This window comes from Zerene cesonia, chromosome 1 (genome assembly GCF_012273895.1).
Source record: "Zerene cesonia ecotype Mississippi chromosome 1, Zerene_cesonia_1.1, whole genome shotgun sequence".
Classification (NCBI taxonomy): Eukaryota; Metazoa; Arthropoda; class Insecta; order Lepidoptera; family Pieridae; genus Zerene; species Zerene cesonia.
The window spans coordinates 10,201,456-10,218,603 of NC_052102.1; the positions used below are offsets into that span (position 1 = coordinate 10,201,456).

The 17,148-nt window shown below is 33.4% G+C and overlaps 2 protein-coding genes across 2 annotated transcripts in view; both read left to right on the top strand.

The window, feature by feature from the left end:
• The first annotated feature begins 3,089 nt into the window (after positions 1 to 3,089).
• Positions 3,090 to 9,662, top strand: LOC119829718 (heparin sulfate O-sulfotransferase). Its single transcript, XM_038352360.1, has 5 exons — positions 3,090 to 3,379; positions 3,451 to 3,754; positions 4,611 to 4,749; positions 5,154 to 5,251; positions 5,565 to 9,662. Exons 1-5 carry the CDS (start codon positions 3,268 to 3,270, stop codon positions 5,932 to 5,934), a joined length of 1,023 nt encoding a protein of 340 aa, XP_038208288.1. The 5' UTR covers positions 3,090 to 3,267; the 3' UTR covers positions 5,935 to 9,662.
• Positions 9,663 to 10,209: 547 nt separating this feature from the next.
• LOC119828387 overlaps positions 10,210 to 17,148 on the top strand; it is a 28,469-nt gene continuing 21,530 nt past the window's right edge. The window contains exons 1-5 of the mRNA XM_038350516.1: positions 10,210 to 10,591; positions 11,176 to 11,322; positions 12,502 to 12,612; positions 13,665 to 13,807; positions 16,716 to 16,898. Of these exons, the coding sequence (XP_038206444.1) occupies positions 10,570 to 10,591; positions 11,176 to 11,322; positions 12,502 to 12,612; positions 13,665 to 13,807; positions 16,716 to 16,898 (606 nt within the window). The 5' untranslated portion in view covers positions 10,210 to 10,569. The remainder of the gene's footprint in view (positions 10,592 to 11,175; positions 11,323 to 12,501; positions 12,613 to 13,664; positions 13,808 to 16,715; positions 16,899 to 17,148) is intronic.

Sequence of the window (17,148 nt, forward strand, 5' to 3'; positions counted from 1 at the left end):
CCTCCTTATCACTATATCTACACTAATACAGAGGAAATGTTTTTGTATGTTTTTAACGTTTTCACGCAAATACCTCTGGACAGATTTCTAAAATTCTTTCATCATTAAAAAGCGCAAACTTCACTGAGTGATATAGGCTATCTATGTACCACGGGTGATGCCAAGGCGAATAGGTACTGGTATATAAAATAGTTTAAAACCCATCTACCTATCAAATACACACAAAAACCCATGAGAAATGGTCAAACCGTTTCTGGAGTTTGGTGAAATATTTCACTTCTAATTCCATTACTGAAGAAAATTATAAATTTCTTATTATGAACTACATGTCCGCAAAATGAGGTTGTTGGAGAAAAATCGTTATTCAAGCAGAATACATTGTATAAGTATTAAGTACCTATCTTTATCGTGCTATTACAAAGTACAGTCTGCTTTTGACATAATTTTACAGACTGAGTCTGATTTAATTTTACAGACTTAAAACTTTAGCAATGGTTTTTGCTGTGTTTGTGATTTTTTATTTTTCTGATTAGTACCTTTTTATGAGCTCAATTATTATTTACCGAATATGAAAGTTGGGCGTTACCTACGATAAATGAATAACTATAGTAGAATATTCGGCTATCAATGATACTAATCGCCACGCAACTACAGATTCCAACCACCCGCGTAAGACCGTATCCCGTAGGCATATCGGGATAAAGTTGCCTATCTGTTATTCCAGTTGTCCAGGTTTCTACGTACCAAATTTCATTGCAATGGGTTCAGTAGTTTTTGCGTGAAAGAGCAACAAACACACACACATCCTTACAAACTTTCGCATTTATAATACTTCCTACTAAGAAGGATAGAATAGTAGGATGACCTTCGATCATTGTAATATCATTATTCAAACGAAATGATATTACTTTTTTTTGTCCAAAATATTTAGATGATAATTCATTAGTACATAAAATGCGTGCTTACGCTACAGAAGTTATTTTTAAGTTGACGTGAATTGCTCATTTTATGAGCTAGCTATTCGCCCCGGCTTCGCCCGTGGTCCATTATGGCCTATGTCATTCTGTGAGGTTGCGGCTTTCGAATGGTCAAGGAATTTTTGAAATCGTTTCAGCGGTTTGAGCGTGAAAACATTACAAACATATAAAACGTTGCTCTTTAAATCTGTGTGAGTGCATCTTGGGACCCTGATTTGTGGAAATTTGAGTCTATTGTTAAAAGGTGCTATCGCAACAGCAAAGGATGGAGTTAGAATTCAGCCCCATGATAATTTTTTTTTGATGAAAATTTTTTAAATGTGTTTATGAGCGTTTGAAGGCGATATAGGTTAAGAAAACTAGAATAATTAGGTACATTTTCTGTTTGTTTATTCATTTATCTAAAAAATACAACAGAGAAGCTTGATTTATAGTCTGTCATAAGCAATTATGCAAGTTATTGTATGCGAAATTGTGCGTGTGTCAGTAATACTAAAAAAGAGTCCAAATATAAAATTCAGTAGGTACCTACTTATCTATATACATACATAAAAATTAATCGCCAAATAATGTTGCTAAGCGTAAAACTCAAGGACAACGCGAACAATTTAGTCAATTTTTTAAATTATTTTTGTTAAGGAACAAGGAAGGTTCTTATTAGAAAAAACGTACCACGGGAGAACTGTGGCGGACCGCTAGTATTTCGTAAAAACCTTCCTGTTATAATAATACCATATAAATTCAATGTCACGACCAATTTCCTAGAGAAGAGTGAATGGTCTATTTAAATCCCAACCCTTGTCGTATTACATTAGGAGGGACGGTGCAACATGCACGTGGGTATTTGGTATCGCTATCGATTATGCTTAAAATATCTTACTTTATAATGTATGGACGGTGACGTAAAGATACTTAGATAAGCTAAGATACATAGTGTCCATCCTACCTAAATAGTATCGTAGATGTAGAATAAAATATATTATGTGTAATTTTTCCATACTAGATGCACACCCTGGCTCCGCTTAGTAATGACTAACGATAAATATATCGTAATTTAAATAATATAAACTATCCATCTTTTAAGTTGGGTCAAACTGCAAATCTTGTGCTAAGTTGATCCAACTCTTAACTTAAAATCGGTTGGGTAGTTTAATAGTCCATCAGAGACAAACGATATGACATGGAATTTATATATATTAAGATGTAAAAGAAATTTGTGTTAGTTGAACTATTATAACTCAAGAACAGCTGAACCGATTTAGATAGATAGTTTGAGACTAGAGTAAGGACAAATGATAGTTCTTATCTCGGAAATAAATATAAAATATGTAGATATTTACGACGAGAACGATGTTCTCTGAAAAACGAAACTGTCGATAGATAATAATTGATCTGACGATCAATTATAGATATAGTAGATGCTTGCTGGAGAATAGAAACATCTCGAAACCTTTTATTATTCAACCCATTTTCGTGATATTAAACGACTATTAATTGATTGTTACAAAAATTATTCTATTAATACCTTCATAATGGTGAAAGAGTTTCACTTTAGCTTATAAACTGCACGTGCAATCCAATTTAGGATTGTTGCAGCCGGATGTAAATCATAAACATGCGATGTATTGCGGTTGTATCTAAAAAGCATTAAAATACTCGCGGAAGAATTTTCAGTTCAAAAGAAAGATTTATGGCTAAAAAATACGCACAAATATCTTATGGCAAAGTACAAAGTAACGAAGAAGGTATTACTTTAATTGGATACAATATACCAATATTATAAAACTGGGCGAAGAGAGTGAATTTAAGGTGATAACATACAACAGCTCTATTTAGTATTCATAGTAAAATTTTCTGTTTTTAAATGTCTTAATTCAACCTCTTGATTACCCACTTAAATAATATTTACGTTACATTATGTTCGATCGCATTTCCTATAATAAGGTGTTTTTAATATAAAACATTTGGAAAATCTATAAAGTAGTAGAAGCAATTAATATTTGTATTAAATTTTTCTTTACAACTACAATGCTCTAGGTTCATATAAATACGTGAAACGAAAATGTAGTGTCATTATGACTTTGACATACTTGACATTTGAAATATGGCGATTGGCGACAGTCGCATTCCAAACGATGTTGTGTTGATGTTGATCAAAGCAAACGGAATGATTTTTGTTGTGTGGGTGTCGCGAGTAGTGGGAAACTAATGTTTATATTTATAATGAACCCATATTTTAATTATGTCAGTGCTCAATGTGTTTTAGTCTAGCGCGCTTTTCGTTTGCGATATGTTGAACATCCATAAGTTATGGCTATTTTCTTCATTATGTGTTATTGTTATTGTGGTTTTATATTTCCAGTCCGAAGTAACTCGTATCGAGGACAATTATCGCAAACTAGGTATGTAATATATATCTTTTAAGTCAATGCAGCATAGAAATCTCATTAAAATGCACTCGCAATGTTTTCAGAATATAAATTAGTTCAAGCGCATTCGGAATCTCGTCAGTTTTTCCCGAAGGTGATCGAAAATGATGACGACGACTTGGTTGTTATATATAATAGAGTCCCCAAGACTGGATCCACGAGTTTCGTAGGTGTAGCGTATGATTTATGCAAGAAGAATCATTTTAAAGTACTACATATCAATATAACGGCGAACATGCATGTCATGTCCCTCAGTAATCAATATAAATTTGCTCAAAATGTAACTAAGTGGCGGGAAATTAAACCAGCTCTATATCACGGGCATATGGCATTTCTTAATTTTGATAGGTAAGTAACAATTTTCGTAATCCCTACTAATATTATAAATGCGAAAGTTTAGTCTGTCTGTCTGTTTGTTACGCTTTTACGTCTAAACCACTGAACCGATTTTGGGAAATTTTGGTATGAAGAATTTGGGAAAGGATATAGAATACTTTCTATCGCAAAAAAGTCTAGAAGGTATTGAAATAGGGGATGAAAGTTTGTATGAAATAATTGTCAAACCGATTTTGATGAAATTTGGTATAAAGGTGGAGCTGAACTTGAGAAAGATCATACCATACTTTTGAGAAGGTTCGGTTTTAGGTCTAGAGGACGGAAAGCTAGTATATTATCAATTGTTATTTAGGCATAGTTACTAAACTGTTATTATTAGAATGTCATAAACGTTCATTACATTATTCTTGTGTTTTACATTATAACAGTACAATATACATTTAAAAATTTATAGTGTGATCAAATTATTTATATGTTATATATTTTTTTTAGGAAAATATGAGGAAATCAAATGTTAACTCTATTCTTCATAACTATTTGGGTTAAAAAAAGATAAATTTTTTTTAATTATCATTATTTGGAACTTAGCTCAATATTTGTTTTATATACCTACTAGCTGCGCCCCGCGGTTTCACCCGCGTATGTCTGTATACCGTAGGAATATCGGTATAAAAAGTTGCCTATATGTTATTCCTGTTGTTCAGCTTATATAAGTACCAAATTTCATAGCATTTGGTTCAGTAGTTTTTGCGTGAAAGAGTAAAAGAACACACTCACATCCTTACAAACTTTTGCATTTATAATATTGGTAGGATTCACTAAACTGAATTTAGTATAGTCTTAAATATTTTTTCTTAATATTTTTCAGGCTAGGCACAAGCTCGAAACCCATATTTATAAACCTAATAAGGAAGCCGCTGGATCGGCTTGTCTCTTATTATTATTTTCTACGACATGGAGACAATTTTAGACCACATCTAGTAAGAAAGAAGCATGGGGATAAAATGGTATATATATTACAATTTTATGATCTTAGACATAACACAAATTGTATACAATTATTAACATGGGCATTTTATTTTAAATAAGCTGTGCTGCACAGTTTCAACCTTAGAAAAACCTGGTCAAAAGCAAGTCTCTATCTATAACTCGCGTATTCTGGTACATAGCTTCATCTGTCAAGCATCATCTAAAATTGTTCAATTGTCTACATACCAAAGTTTAGCAAACATACATCCAGCTTTACAACATTTTTTGGTCTTCATTCTAATAGCTACCTACTAAAAAACTTATTTGGTGTCGAAATGGTGCAAGAATTAACTCTGTATAGATGAAAAAAATTGTTTTTCAAGAAGTTCAACCAATGAATGACAAAAATACTAGAATATATAACATTGTTTAAATTTTGCAGACATTTGACGAGTGTGTAGAGAAAAGCCAGCCAGACTGTGACCCCAGTAACATGTGGCTTCAGGTGCCTTTCTTCTGTGGCCACGCTGCTGAATGCTGGTTAGTTGATCTATAGTGCCCAAACTCTTGGTAGAGAATGACTATCGAAACCATAGACAATTTGAAGTTATAACACTAAATAACTGTACTCTTTACTCTATGTGTGTTTTTTACTTATGTCACTGCGCTGTAAAGCAAGAAATTGTTTTATTTTTTTATGTAATTGAAAAATCTTCAAACTGTTATTTGTAAATTATACGCTCTGTAAAAATATGTTCATTTGTAGTTTCTATTTTTTGTCTCTTGTCTCGTAAAATCTCTAAATTGAAAGAATTGCAATAGCTTTAAAAACTTTAAATTCTATTGATTACAGGATACCAGGCAACAAATGGGCGTTAGACCAGGCAAAACACAATCTCATCAACCACTATTTATTAGTTGGTGTGACGGAAGAAATGCTGGATTTCATTTCAGTGCTCGAAGCGGTTTTGCCGCGCTTTTTCAAAGGCGCCACAGAACACTATTTGAGCAGCAATAAATCGCACCTACGACAGACCAGTTCAAAAATCGAACCGACGCAACAGACCATCGACAAAATACGAAAGTCTGACATTTGGAAAATGGAAAACGAGTTGTACGAATTTGCGTACGAACATTTCAAGTTTGTGAAACGGAAAGTGCTTATGAATGAAATGAATAGTGTACCACAGATATATTTTTACGAGAAGGTGCGGCCGAAGTGATGTGAGTCTGTATTCATGTCTATGGTTGAAATTGATCTTTGTCTTCACCTTGAAACATTGTTTGTTTTGCCTTTAGTTACATATTTATTTTATTTATGACATTTTTTTTTATTTATTTTATTTTATATCTTAAAATGCATAGGCATTCCCATTATAGTGTGTATATTTATTGGCATTGGAAACTATAATATTATAACCATGTGTATAAAAATAATAAGTGATATAAAAATTACTAATTATTAATATGTTTTACATTCTGCTATGATAATTCAACAGAAGTTTGGTTGTACTTTTACTAAAAAATGTCTATTAAGATAAGAGATATACTCTATATTTGTTGATAATGTAATAATCCTTATCTCTACATGACAACATCAATTGTAGGCTTATACTCGATAACATTTACTACATTACGATCTTAAATGTAGATTTTTGATGGAATATTCGAATGTATGAATCCTTTTTTTGCATGATGAAATTAACATTTACATGTACAATGAAATGAAACATTTGGAATTTGTTGAAAGGAGATATAAAGGAAGCATACTTGAAACAATCTTAACTAACTGACAATCGTTAATATAATGGAGGTGTTGATGTATCAGTATAAATCTAAAAATATGATTTCATTGGATTATCTGGGAGGGCCATTTTCTATTGGATCTTTGTATTTTTTTATTTGATGATATATCATATATGTTGACGAATAAATTGTATTAATAATTGTGATTAAGTTGATATATGGATTAAATTGCTATATAGTGCATGATAATATAAAACTCGCCACCTAATCGAAATCAGAAATTATTTATTGTAACTGAAAAATTTTAAAGTGTAGCATAAACATCCAATTCATAATCACTGCCTCTATTTGTGTTTAAAAAACTAATGAATTTTAAAATGCAAAATTCAAGATGGCGCCGGCTGATTTTGTTTTTCGCGCCATTCATGAATATCCGATTCCAATCATGATATATCGTTCAATAATGTTTTACCTTTTTCTATACTGTTCTATTTATAGTATACATTCTTTTTATTTATAAAAAATATCTTAATTAGTTGTATGTATTATATACACTAGTCTCTATCATATTTGATAGAAAATATCATTCCATTAGTTTGTATGTCTATTTATAAGTAGCGAAATTGAATTATTTTAATATTAAGAGTTATTGACATTGTTAAATTACAATCATATATGCACAATCAACATATAAACAATAATATATGTCTACAATGATACTGGAGTGAATTTTTCAAGTTGTGTTTGTTGGAAAAGACAGTTTAAATATTATAGAAACAATATTTATGAATTTGACACGGCCTAGCTTTTATATACAGATGTGTATAAAAAAGAGGTTATTATGTTTGTCTTAGTTGAGAACTTACTCAAACCATTTTTATATTTGTAAAAATTGATTTTTAACAAATTCCTCTCAACACTCAGATATTCCCAATATAGTCCAAAGACAGTTCTTGAAAAATTCACTAAACTTATTATACCTTCATAGCTTTTTTTGACATCAACCAACACCCTAGCTCCTAGTTCCACATAAATAAGTATTGGGCTTTCAACTGTATCAGTAGAAATGAATTATAAGTCTGATCTAGGCGAGCGTCGTAGTAGAAGTCTTATCACTGACATGCTAAAATAGATCAGTGATGTTTCACTGATCTATTTTAACATGTCAGAGATTTAGCAAACAGGTGTGCATTCGTTCCATACCCCACAAGGGCGTATGGTACAACACCTTCCATCATTAAAAACAACAACATACACAAAAACAAACTCAAAACTAACCTCAACAGTGTTGGTCAAAATTATTATTCAAGTCAAAGTTATAGCAAAATCAAGCTTATTGCCAATACCTTAAGTTATATTTACAAAACTAACCAAAAGCAATCAATTATAACGGGCCTACTTAATACACACCATAAATAAATTCAACCTTATTCGGATTAGTTAAAGTTGGATTTACAAAGCACTAAATCTCCAACCTGGGTGCAACTTTGGTGAAGGCCTTTTATGTAACTGTATCATCACCTTTTGTATAATGATTGAAGATCAACTCATATAAAAATTAACCCTGTTATTATTATTACATTTTGTAGTGTTGTAGTTTATTGTATATACATTTTAATGACCTGTTCGTACTTAAATTATTAAATTAAATTAATTAATAAATTAATTGTTAGAATGAATTAGTTCATCGCACTCTGTAAGGATAGTTGTTATTTTATAACTTATTGTATTGTGGAAAAAACGTGATTTATTAATTTTTATTCTAACACAGATAACCTACATCATGTGGTTACGATTTTTTTTGCAAATGATAAAATGTATTTTACTTAGAAAATTATGTAACATTGCTGCATAAGCACAACATACAGAGAGCTAAATATATTGTCAAAATAAATATAAAACGTATGCATGTCATCCTACCCTCAATAGTGAAAAATTATTCGTTTTACTTCCGGATGATTGGATCTTGACTTTTGAACCAAAATTTTTACGTCAAATTTCAACTGTGCGAAAGGAAACCGAGCCTTTATACAGTGTCCAAAGAAAGAAAACACTTTCTTCGAAGTCGGTTAATATTTTCATTTAATTTGAACGCGGATTAGATTTTTATTGAAATTTTGAATTAATTATTTTAAATGTGTGTTCTACCGGAGTATTAATTTCAACTGTTTATTAATCATTATATTATTTTGTACACTGTTGGGCGTTCTATATGTTCTATCTATGTGGGATAATATATTTAAATTGTTAAGACATGCGACCGCGTCCAATAGTGTACACGCGTAGTATTTTTTCTTTCATAGAACAGTTAAAAGGAGCGGACACGCGGCACTCGCGACTGTATCGCAAAACGCGTTACATTGCGCGATCGCTTGCTTTTGTACAAGTTGGTGATGAAGCATTGCAAGCAATGTATGATTTTCAACCTGTTTGTCATTGTTTCGTTTAATCAACAGACATAGTGACTTAATATTATTTTATATGTCGATATCATATAACGTCATTTTCCAAATATGAGCGGCGCGCCTCTGTCCTCCAAGGCCCCTTTTAACCTTATGTATCTGTTCTGTGATTTCTTTCAATACAAGCGAAATTTATAACAATTTAATGTTGACTGAAAATGAAATCCACCAATGTTGTAAGATGTAAATCTATATAATTTTTTTTTTCTCGAAAACTGCTCGTTCTTTATAGAAATATTCTGCCTTGATTCTCTTATGAGTTATAAGGTCGTCAGTCTTCCATACTGTTTCAGGTTTTATCATTGTATGTTGTATTTAACAGTTTTGGGTGCAATCGGCGGAAATCCTTTGCTTTTGCAGGGTTTCATGGAAAGTGAGAGATGTTATTAGCAATTTCTATAAACAATTATATAAAACAACTCCTTGGTAATTGCCAATAACGTCTTTAAAATATTTGGTCCTTCCTTCTAGTAGAGATTATGTGATTCAAATGATGAAAAAATAGTGAGGGTAGATTGAAAATTAAAATGAAAAGACCTCATAAGTGGATCAAGTTCGTACTAAAGTTTAATTTTGTTAAATCCCGGTTTATTTAGTTCACTAATAAAGACATTGTTGATAACTGTTAGATGTAATAATGTTATTGTTCTTATTATTTGATAATTATATATTAGCCGAAATCTGCTCGCACTAGTTGTTAGCGCAAATTTATTATATTAATAAAACGACAACTCTATATATTACTTTGTTTTGTATTCATTAAAGTATCAAAAAGTTATTGAAACCTATACAACCTTTTCCTGATTTCAGATGGATATATTGTACCCGCTAGTATAAAATAATTTTAAATTATTATTCTTTCTTTAATTGGAATATAAATGACTGTCAACTGTATAATTTACTAAAAGTCCTGTTAAAACATATTATTCAGGTGACCCACTAAGGAGTTCGATATAATTGTACCATCAAATGTGTCATTACAGCTGGAACTTTGTTCTCTAAACGTATCAATTACAGTCGTAAGTTTGAATAAATTATTACACAAGGTGGCCTCTAGGGCTCTTTAAAATTTACCGACATGACCCTAATCGCTTAACGAGTTAAGTTCTTGAGCAAATAAATTACCACCAGCCCTGCATGTGCCTTGCATTTTGTTAAATTGTATACGCGGTTGATTCATTCAGGGGCGCACTGTTAATTATTCAATGTGTCATCTATCCCTTTCAATTACGGTGGGAATGAAAGCGATAGCATGCTAACACTTGGTGTTTGAAAAAAGAACGTGTCTGGTCAGTCGCGCGCGGGAGTTCAAACAGTGCGGACAGCGCCCCGCGATGCAGGACCGCTCCAAACTGCTGGCAGAAATGCTCTCACGAAGACACAACTTTCGAATAATTTTGAAATTGAAGAGTTAATTCGACGAAAATGAGTTAATTACATTTTTAATTTCGCTATATAAATTTTTATTTCATTCAGTTGATGCTTGTTACAAGGTCGCGCCCTTCAATCGATGAACAATTAAATACGACGTGTGACCACACATCAGACTGTTTTTGACATGTTTTTATCAAGTGCCAACAAAATAGATAAGGATATAGACTATTGAGTTCGTGATTGAACGACAAACAAACATTTTCTTCTTAATGGAATATGGGCATCTGTTTAGACACCGGTGAGTTGTGCCACCTTGGGCGCCAATGTAGGAAAAATATTTATTAATTATAAATAAGTTCGACAAGCTCTATTTTCTGTCTATTAGGCGATTAAGCAATTAAACCATATGCTTATGTATAGGTTCGTCATCTAATCAATTCCCTTAATGGTCTACAGGTTCATAACCTGGCAGTGCATATCTGCGTTTGATGGATTTTAAACATGTGCTGATTATGGGCTAAGGACGAAAGTCCCTGAATCTAAAGATTATTTATTAATAGTTAATTGTTTGATAAAACTTAAGAGGTGTTTTTAAAATCGCCTATACTTTTATCTTTTTCCCTGTACCTTAATTGAACCAATGAATTGAGCAAATTTTAGAGCTTTTAAAGTTATACTAAAACACTTAATATATCTGCTCAATAATCTTTAGGTCAATAAACTTAATTTTTTTTATATGTTTATTTGAATTTGCGACCGGTAGGCGGCAGGTACCTCCTACCTCATTGCTCAATCTTATCTTATATCTTAAATATCTCGATATAAAAATAGTATTGCGTTTTTTACTTATTATCGTGTTTTTTAATTCTTGCACAATACTAGAACAAAACAATGAAGATTTGGAGACGGGCGAGCGAAGCCGACGTGAGAGCACCTGGCCATCATCACCCACGGGCGCGGGCTTCCCCATGCAAAACACCAGCCACGTCAAATTCGAACCACCCAATGTCCCAGTTATATTTGTATTGGGTAGGTATTTGACTTATCTATTTGTTTATAAATCTTTACTCTTAAGGTCTTGTCGACTAATTGTGGAAGCCGCTTGTCGATTGCAAGTCGATAGTAAATTCAAGCTTTTAAAAGGAATCTAGTTGAATTCTACATATGTTTGAGTATTTGCTTCTTATACATTTTAAAGAAATATGATGTATCAATCGATTATTTATCTGCAAACAAATATTATAAAAAAGGGTGAAAACCACTTGACTGACTGAAAATTATCCTGTAATATGGCTTATATTTTTTCCTTCGTGCAGAGTGAAACCGCACGAAGCCATCCTATTATTGAAAACTTGGGGAAAAGACAATAATTGTAGCACAGTCTAATGTTAGATATTTATAACTTCGGTATCATCAGAGATTACTAAATGGTATCGTCATTAAACAATACTTAACTAATATTAATAAATACTTAACTGGTAAGGTACCTACAGGTGTTTGTCCATGAGCTTTTTAAAATATTGTTTTTAGAATTAGTATTCAGTAGCCATGAATATGAGAAAATTGGTGCCATCCTATCGACGTACTCATCTGATATTGATTTGAACTGAAGAATTGTTATTTAGAGTTACGTAGGTATATAATATTTTTTTAAATCGACGTACATGGTATGTTACTAAACACTTAAACATTACTCATAGTACTTAAAAGCTAGGTAGGTATATGAAACTATAATGCACATATTTCCTTTAGCTTAACATTAAATATATCTGGACATTTCATACAACGTTATCTATAACGTACTCATGGACGGATTTAAAACAATCGTTTGGGGTTTTATCTCAATTTGAAATGAAAGATATTGGCGATTAAAGTTATATTCAAAGTCTAATCAGATCTCTGTCCGTAAGTCGTAATAAATCCAAAAGTGCTTCACCCATGACATAAATCATTCATGCGTTGCCCGTTTTTTGAATTTAAAGGATAAGGAAAAGATTGACGACGATAATAAAGAAATGGACTGGGAAGGGTAAGGAAAAGTATCCGAGCCTCCGGCTCCCCCACTCACCGAACGTTACACCTGTGTGTGGTAACTTCCCCGCTGCGAGCTGATTTTACGCTCCATTTACGTACCAAAGCGTGCTTGAATCCCACGAGTAAAATTCAAATAAAATCGATCAGAAATTCCCTAGTACCAATTTGTTTTAGGAGGTCCGGGCAGTGGCAAGGTGACACATTGCGACAACTTCATGCAGGAGCGCCGTGGGTTGGTCCACATCAACATGACTGATCTGCTGCAGCAGTATGCTATTGGAAATGGTGAGATTTCTTCTTAGATACAAGACTATTATTGTATCGGTTGGGCCGTACCCTAAGAAATTTCAATTAGTAGATATAAGGATAAACGAAGCTAATGGATGAGATATCAGCTCTACACATCCCATACATAATATTTTAAGTTAATTAAAAATACGCAATTATATGGCTAAAACAGACAGAGTCGAATATATTCGTTTGCTGTGGCGAGTTTTGAGCTTGCAGCTTCAGGGGCACGGCTCCTTACTCAAAGTATTAAACGGGACCTTCGAATAAGACTGCGTTGTCCGTCTGTCACCAGGATATATATAAAAATTTATGCGTGCTATTTCCAATGTATTTAATTTTTTTTTTTAATTAGTCCTTCCCGCTGCCTCTATTCGTATGCCTCCGGGAGCCGCCAAGCTACACCACTAAGGTAGCCTGCCTGAAAAACGAATGGCTTTCCGCTATTGACAGGTTTCAGACATTGAAAAGTCCTTATGGAATTGTCCCTGACACCATCCCAAGGTCTATGCTTGTAAATAGTTATTCTAAGTCACCGTGGGAGCGACCAACTGTAACTAACCAAGGTGCCTTATGATTCACGTGTTCTCGTATTTCGAGAAATAATATCGATTGCTCAATTGATATTGTTATTCTGTACTATTTATGTGGAATTGTAACTTGTGCCGAGGCGATTAGGGTAAGGAAATCGTTGACCTCACTGGTCGTAGGATGGGGTCAGGAAAATGCGTGAACATTGCTTATGTAAGTCAATTTATAAAAGGAAATGATTGGCTTAAATTGGCCAACAAGCTAATAATAGCATAACGGTTTTACCGTGTACCAGGCTGGACAAGTATGGATTATGGTTGTTCTGAGTTTGTTAACAGGTATTTATTAATAAAAAAAAGGTTTCTTCAAGTATTTTTGCATTATTCTTATCTACCCATTTGATTCCAGAAAGTGAATATTTAACCATATTGAGACTTTCCCGTGAACTGTTTTTAAGGGAAATTTTAAAACCATTTCATAAACCTAATACTCATATCTATCGCATTGCCTCCATCCAGATATGCAAGACTTCGGCACGCTGTCCAGCAAGACAGTGACAGAGGTTCTGATGCTGGAAATGAAAATGGCGCCTACTGCGAAGACGTACCTCGTGTCTGGGTACCCTCGCTCCATGCGAGATGTCGCTGAATACTCGGATAAGGTAAGTAATCAGATGCTGGGTTCCCTTCTTGCTTATAATAAAATAATTACTGAGAAAGTCACTCTTTTACTCGCCTACTACATTTGGTAATAATATAATTTGAGACCCGAGAAATTACATGGGATAGCTTTTATTCCGAAAACTTAATTCCTACAAAATTTACGATTACTAGAACTTTACTCCGGTAGTGTCTATCATTACATTGGACTACGCCGGCAAAGCCTCATACGGAATTCGGAGAGCTAGAGGACATTAAAAAAAACAGATTTAAAACCGTTTTAACGCGTAAATTTTGAACACATTACTCCTTCTATCATCAATCGATTGAACTCCAAAAATCGGAACTGAGTGTGTCAAGGGCAGACAGAATAGCCAGTAATGCTCTGTATATGGAATTTCTTGTCTAATTGTAACTGTGAATTGTTAATGACTTTACTCCTTAATACGTAGTGTATAAACGACGCCGAGAATTAAAATGACGCACACACACATTTGTAAAATCAAGGAATCATCGGTCTCGGCTCTGTCGATACGCACGCATGCACGCACACATACACATTACACGCGTACGAATTATGCTGAGAAATAAGAATACGCATTTTATCGAAAATCTATTGGCTGTGCTTAAAAATAAATCACTATTAAATTTCTATGTTGTTTGAAGAATAATTTGGCAAATAATCAGAATTATTGCATGTGTAATATGCTTTTTAGTAGTTAAAAATAAATTATGTCTTGGTTTTTTCCTGAAGCATATAAGAAATACACATTTCTGATTTTTTTTTATGATGGTCATATAACATTCAATTAGCCCATGTATTCCCTTTATCAGATTTGATTAAGTCTTTGACTCTATTAACATTTAAAAGGATATAATTAACTTCATATATATTTGAGGGCTTTTATATCTTATCTATACATTTGCAAATATCCTACATATGTGATTAGCGTATTCGTGCGAATGTGAGCGACAGGCTGCGGCATATCTCGCTATTATAGTGGCCCTTTAGCTACTTTTATATAGCTAAAAGGGTAAAAGGTACTGCTTACGTCTGTTATCAGGCTGTATCTCATGAATCGTGATAGCTAGACAGATGACAAGCTTAGGGATGACATATTCCTGTTGCTAATATAACAAATAATATGACATTGGAGATAAGGTTTGCACGGTCATAGATTGGATGGGATTATTTTAACCCTTTAATTTTGCAGTAACTTTTTAGCATTAGTGTCGCAAGTCCGACTCGCGCTTGTCCGATTTATTAACTTTAATTAACTATTTTCAGTCGCGCTCCATTCCACGTATCATAATGACGCATTCGAAAATATGCATTGTCATATGAAAATAATGGTTTATGTATAATTACGATATAATAAATGTAATATTGTCTAAAAAACGCTTTAAAAACGTAGCAGAAGACGACTCATTGCGTATTAATAGGTATGGATTACTATCTGTACGCCCCGGCTTCGTCCGTAGTACATATATTGTTGTACACTAAGTTCACTGTCCAAGGCGTCGGTGAAAGAATTTTCGAAATCGGTCCAGATGTTTTTGAGATAGACGCGTTTAAACAAACAAATTCTGCAGCTTATAATTATTAGTATAGAAGGTTTTAAACACCTCCACTAAACCTGTATTCACATACAGTACGTTAAACTAGAAAAACTATCCAATATAAATGTACAATAATAGGTGCCAGTCTTCTATGTCCTGTCAGACAAACATTTTTTTTAGTGTCCGCACCGGGAATCGAACCCAGGACCCCTCGGTTCCACGATCAGGCGTTAACCACTGTACCAAGGAGGCGGTCGTTTACTGCTTAATTTACTGTTGTAATAACTGCAATTAATTGGCATCAAAGGATTGCATTTGGTGAATTATAATTAAGTCTTGAGGGTTTTATTGGAAGTGAGGTGTACAAATTACCTGCATTTTTGTAGTGGCTGTAAAAATCTAAATCTATATAAAGCTGAAGACTTTGTTTGTTTGAATCGACTAATCTCAGGAACTACTGGTAGGATTTCAAAAATTCTTTTAATGTTAGATAGCCCATTTATTGAGCAAGGCTATATGCTATCATCACGCAGTTCTCTTACGGATCTTGATGGAGTTTTTTTAAATAGATAGTGTCTCTCAGGAGGAAGTATTATAGGTATGATAACATCTATTAAACTACTGCGATATAACGCGTGTAAAGCCGCGGGCAAAAGTTTTCTATAAAATCTAAAGACTGGTTTGTATATGGTAAAACAAATAGCATGTTATATGGACGTGTGTGATATCTAATCGCGTTCGTGTCGCGGCCGCTGGAACCGTGTGACATTCAGGCAATTTCCTATAAATTATATTTCAATTAAAAGTATATTTCATCGGAATGCAAGGCGAGTTCGTAGGTATTTCTAGTTTAAATGTATATTGAAAAAAATGAACTGTTTATTCTATTGATATCTGTATACATTATCGTATTATTTTGTATATAGTTGTGTGCTTAGGATCATTTAGGGCCAACCAAGACAACTGTGTAAGTTGCTGAAAAAATCCAGTATTAATATTTGTGTGAAATCTGGATCATAAGCTTCACATTTATTATCCTAAAAATTCTAAATACATTTCGATATAAAAAATAGTTCGACTTGGTTAATACTCATTTTATCAACCAACTTAAAAAATGAGGAGGCTATCAATTCAATTTTTTTGTGTATATAGCAATTGTATCAGCAATTACAGCTGACTTTTTACATCATAATCTTCAGTCTTAAATAACAAACCACCACATTCCTTCAAAAAGAACATACAGTTCCAAATTCAAATGATAAGCGGCATAATGCTGGCCAGCTGTTTTATTTTTTTTTTTTTACGAAAAGAACCCCGCCAAAATAGTTCTAAAAGAACAATTCATTCCAGATTCAAACTATAAGCGGCGTGATTCTCGTCAGCTGGCGGCAGCGAGTCCTCGAGCGGCAGATCGAGTACGGCGCGAGACTCGGCCACGTCGTACTCAGCCTCGCGCGGATGGAACTCAACAACTTCTATAAGAACGTGATGCCGGTCGCTGATTATTTCGATCAGAGCAACGTTCTGATTGCTGTGAGTGTTATTATATAATTACTAGGCATTACCGGCACACGCTGTTGTGCCTCACTCTTATCATTTATAAAAATATATGTTGGTCGATTCTCAGATCTATCGGATATACACACAAAATTTCATGGTACTGTCTAGCCGTTTCGGAGGAGTATGGTAACTAGCATTGTGATAAGAGAATTTTATATACTTAGTCTGGCCATAAATACTGTTACACTTAATTATAAAAAAATATTACATTTGAATTTCGAAT

Excerpts from the sequence above, each read along its gene's own strand:
- LOC119829718 (XM_038352360.1), top strand. The coding sequence starts at position 3,268 with ATGTTGAACATCCATAAGTTATGGCTATTTTCTTCATTATGTGTTATT. Across the intron at positions 3,755-4,610 it reads GCATTTCTTAATTTTGATAG|GCTAGGCACAAGCTCGAAAC; the intron begins GTAAGTAACAAT and ends AATATTTTTCAG. Across the intron at positions 5,252-5,564 it reads GGCCACGCTGCTGAATGCTG|GATACCAGGCAACAAATGGG; the intron begins GTTAGTTGATCT and ends TATTGATTACAG.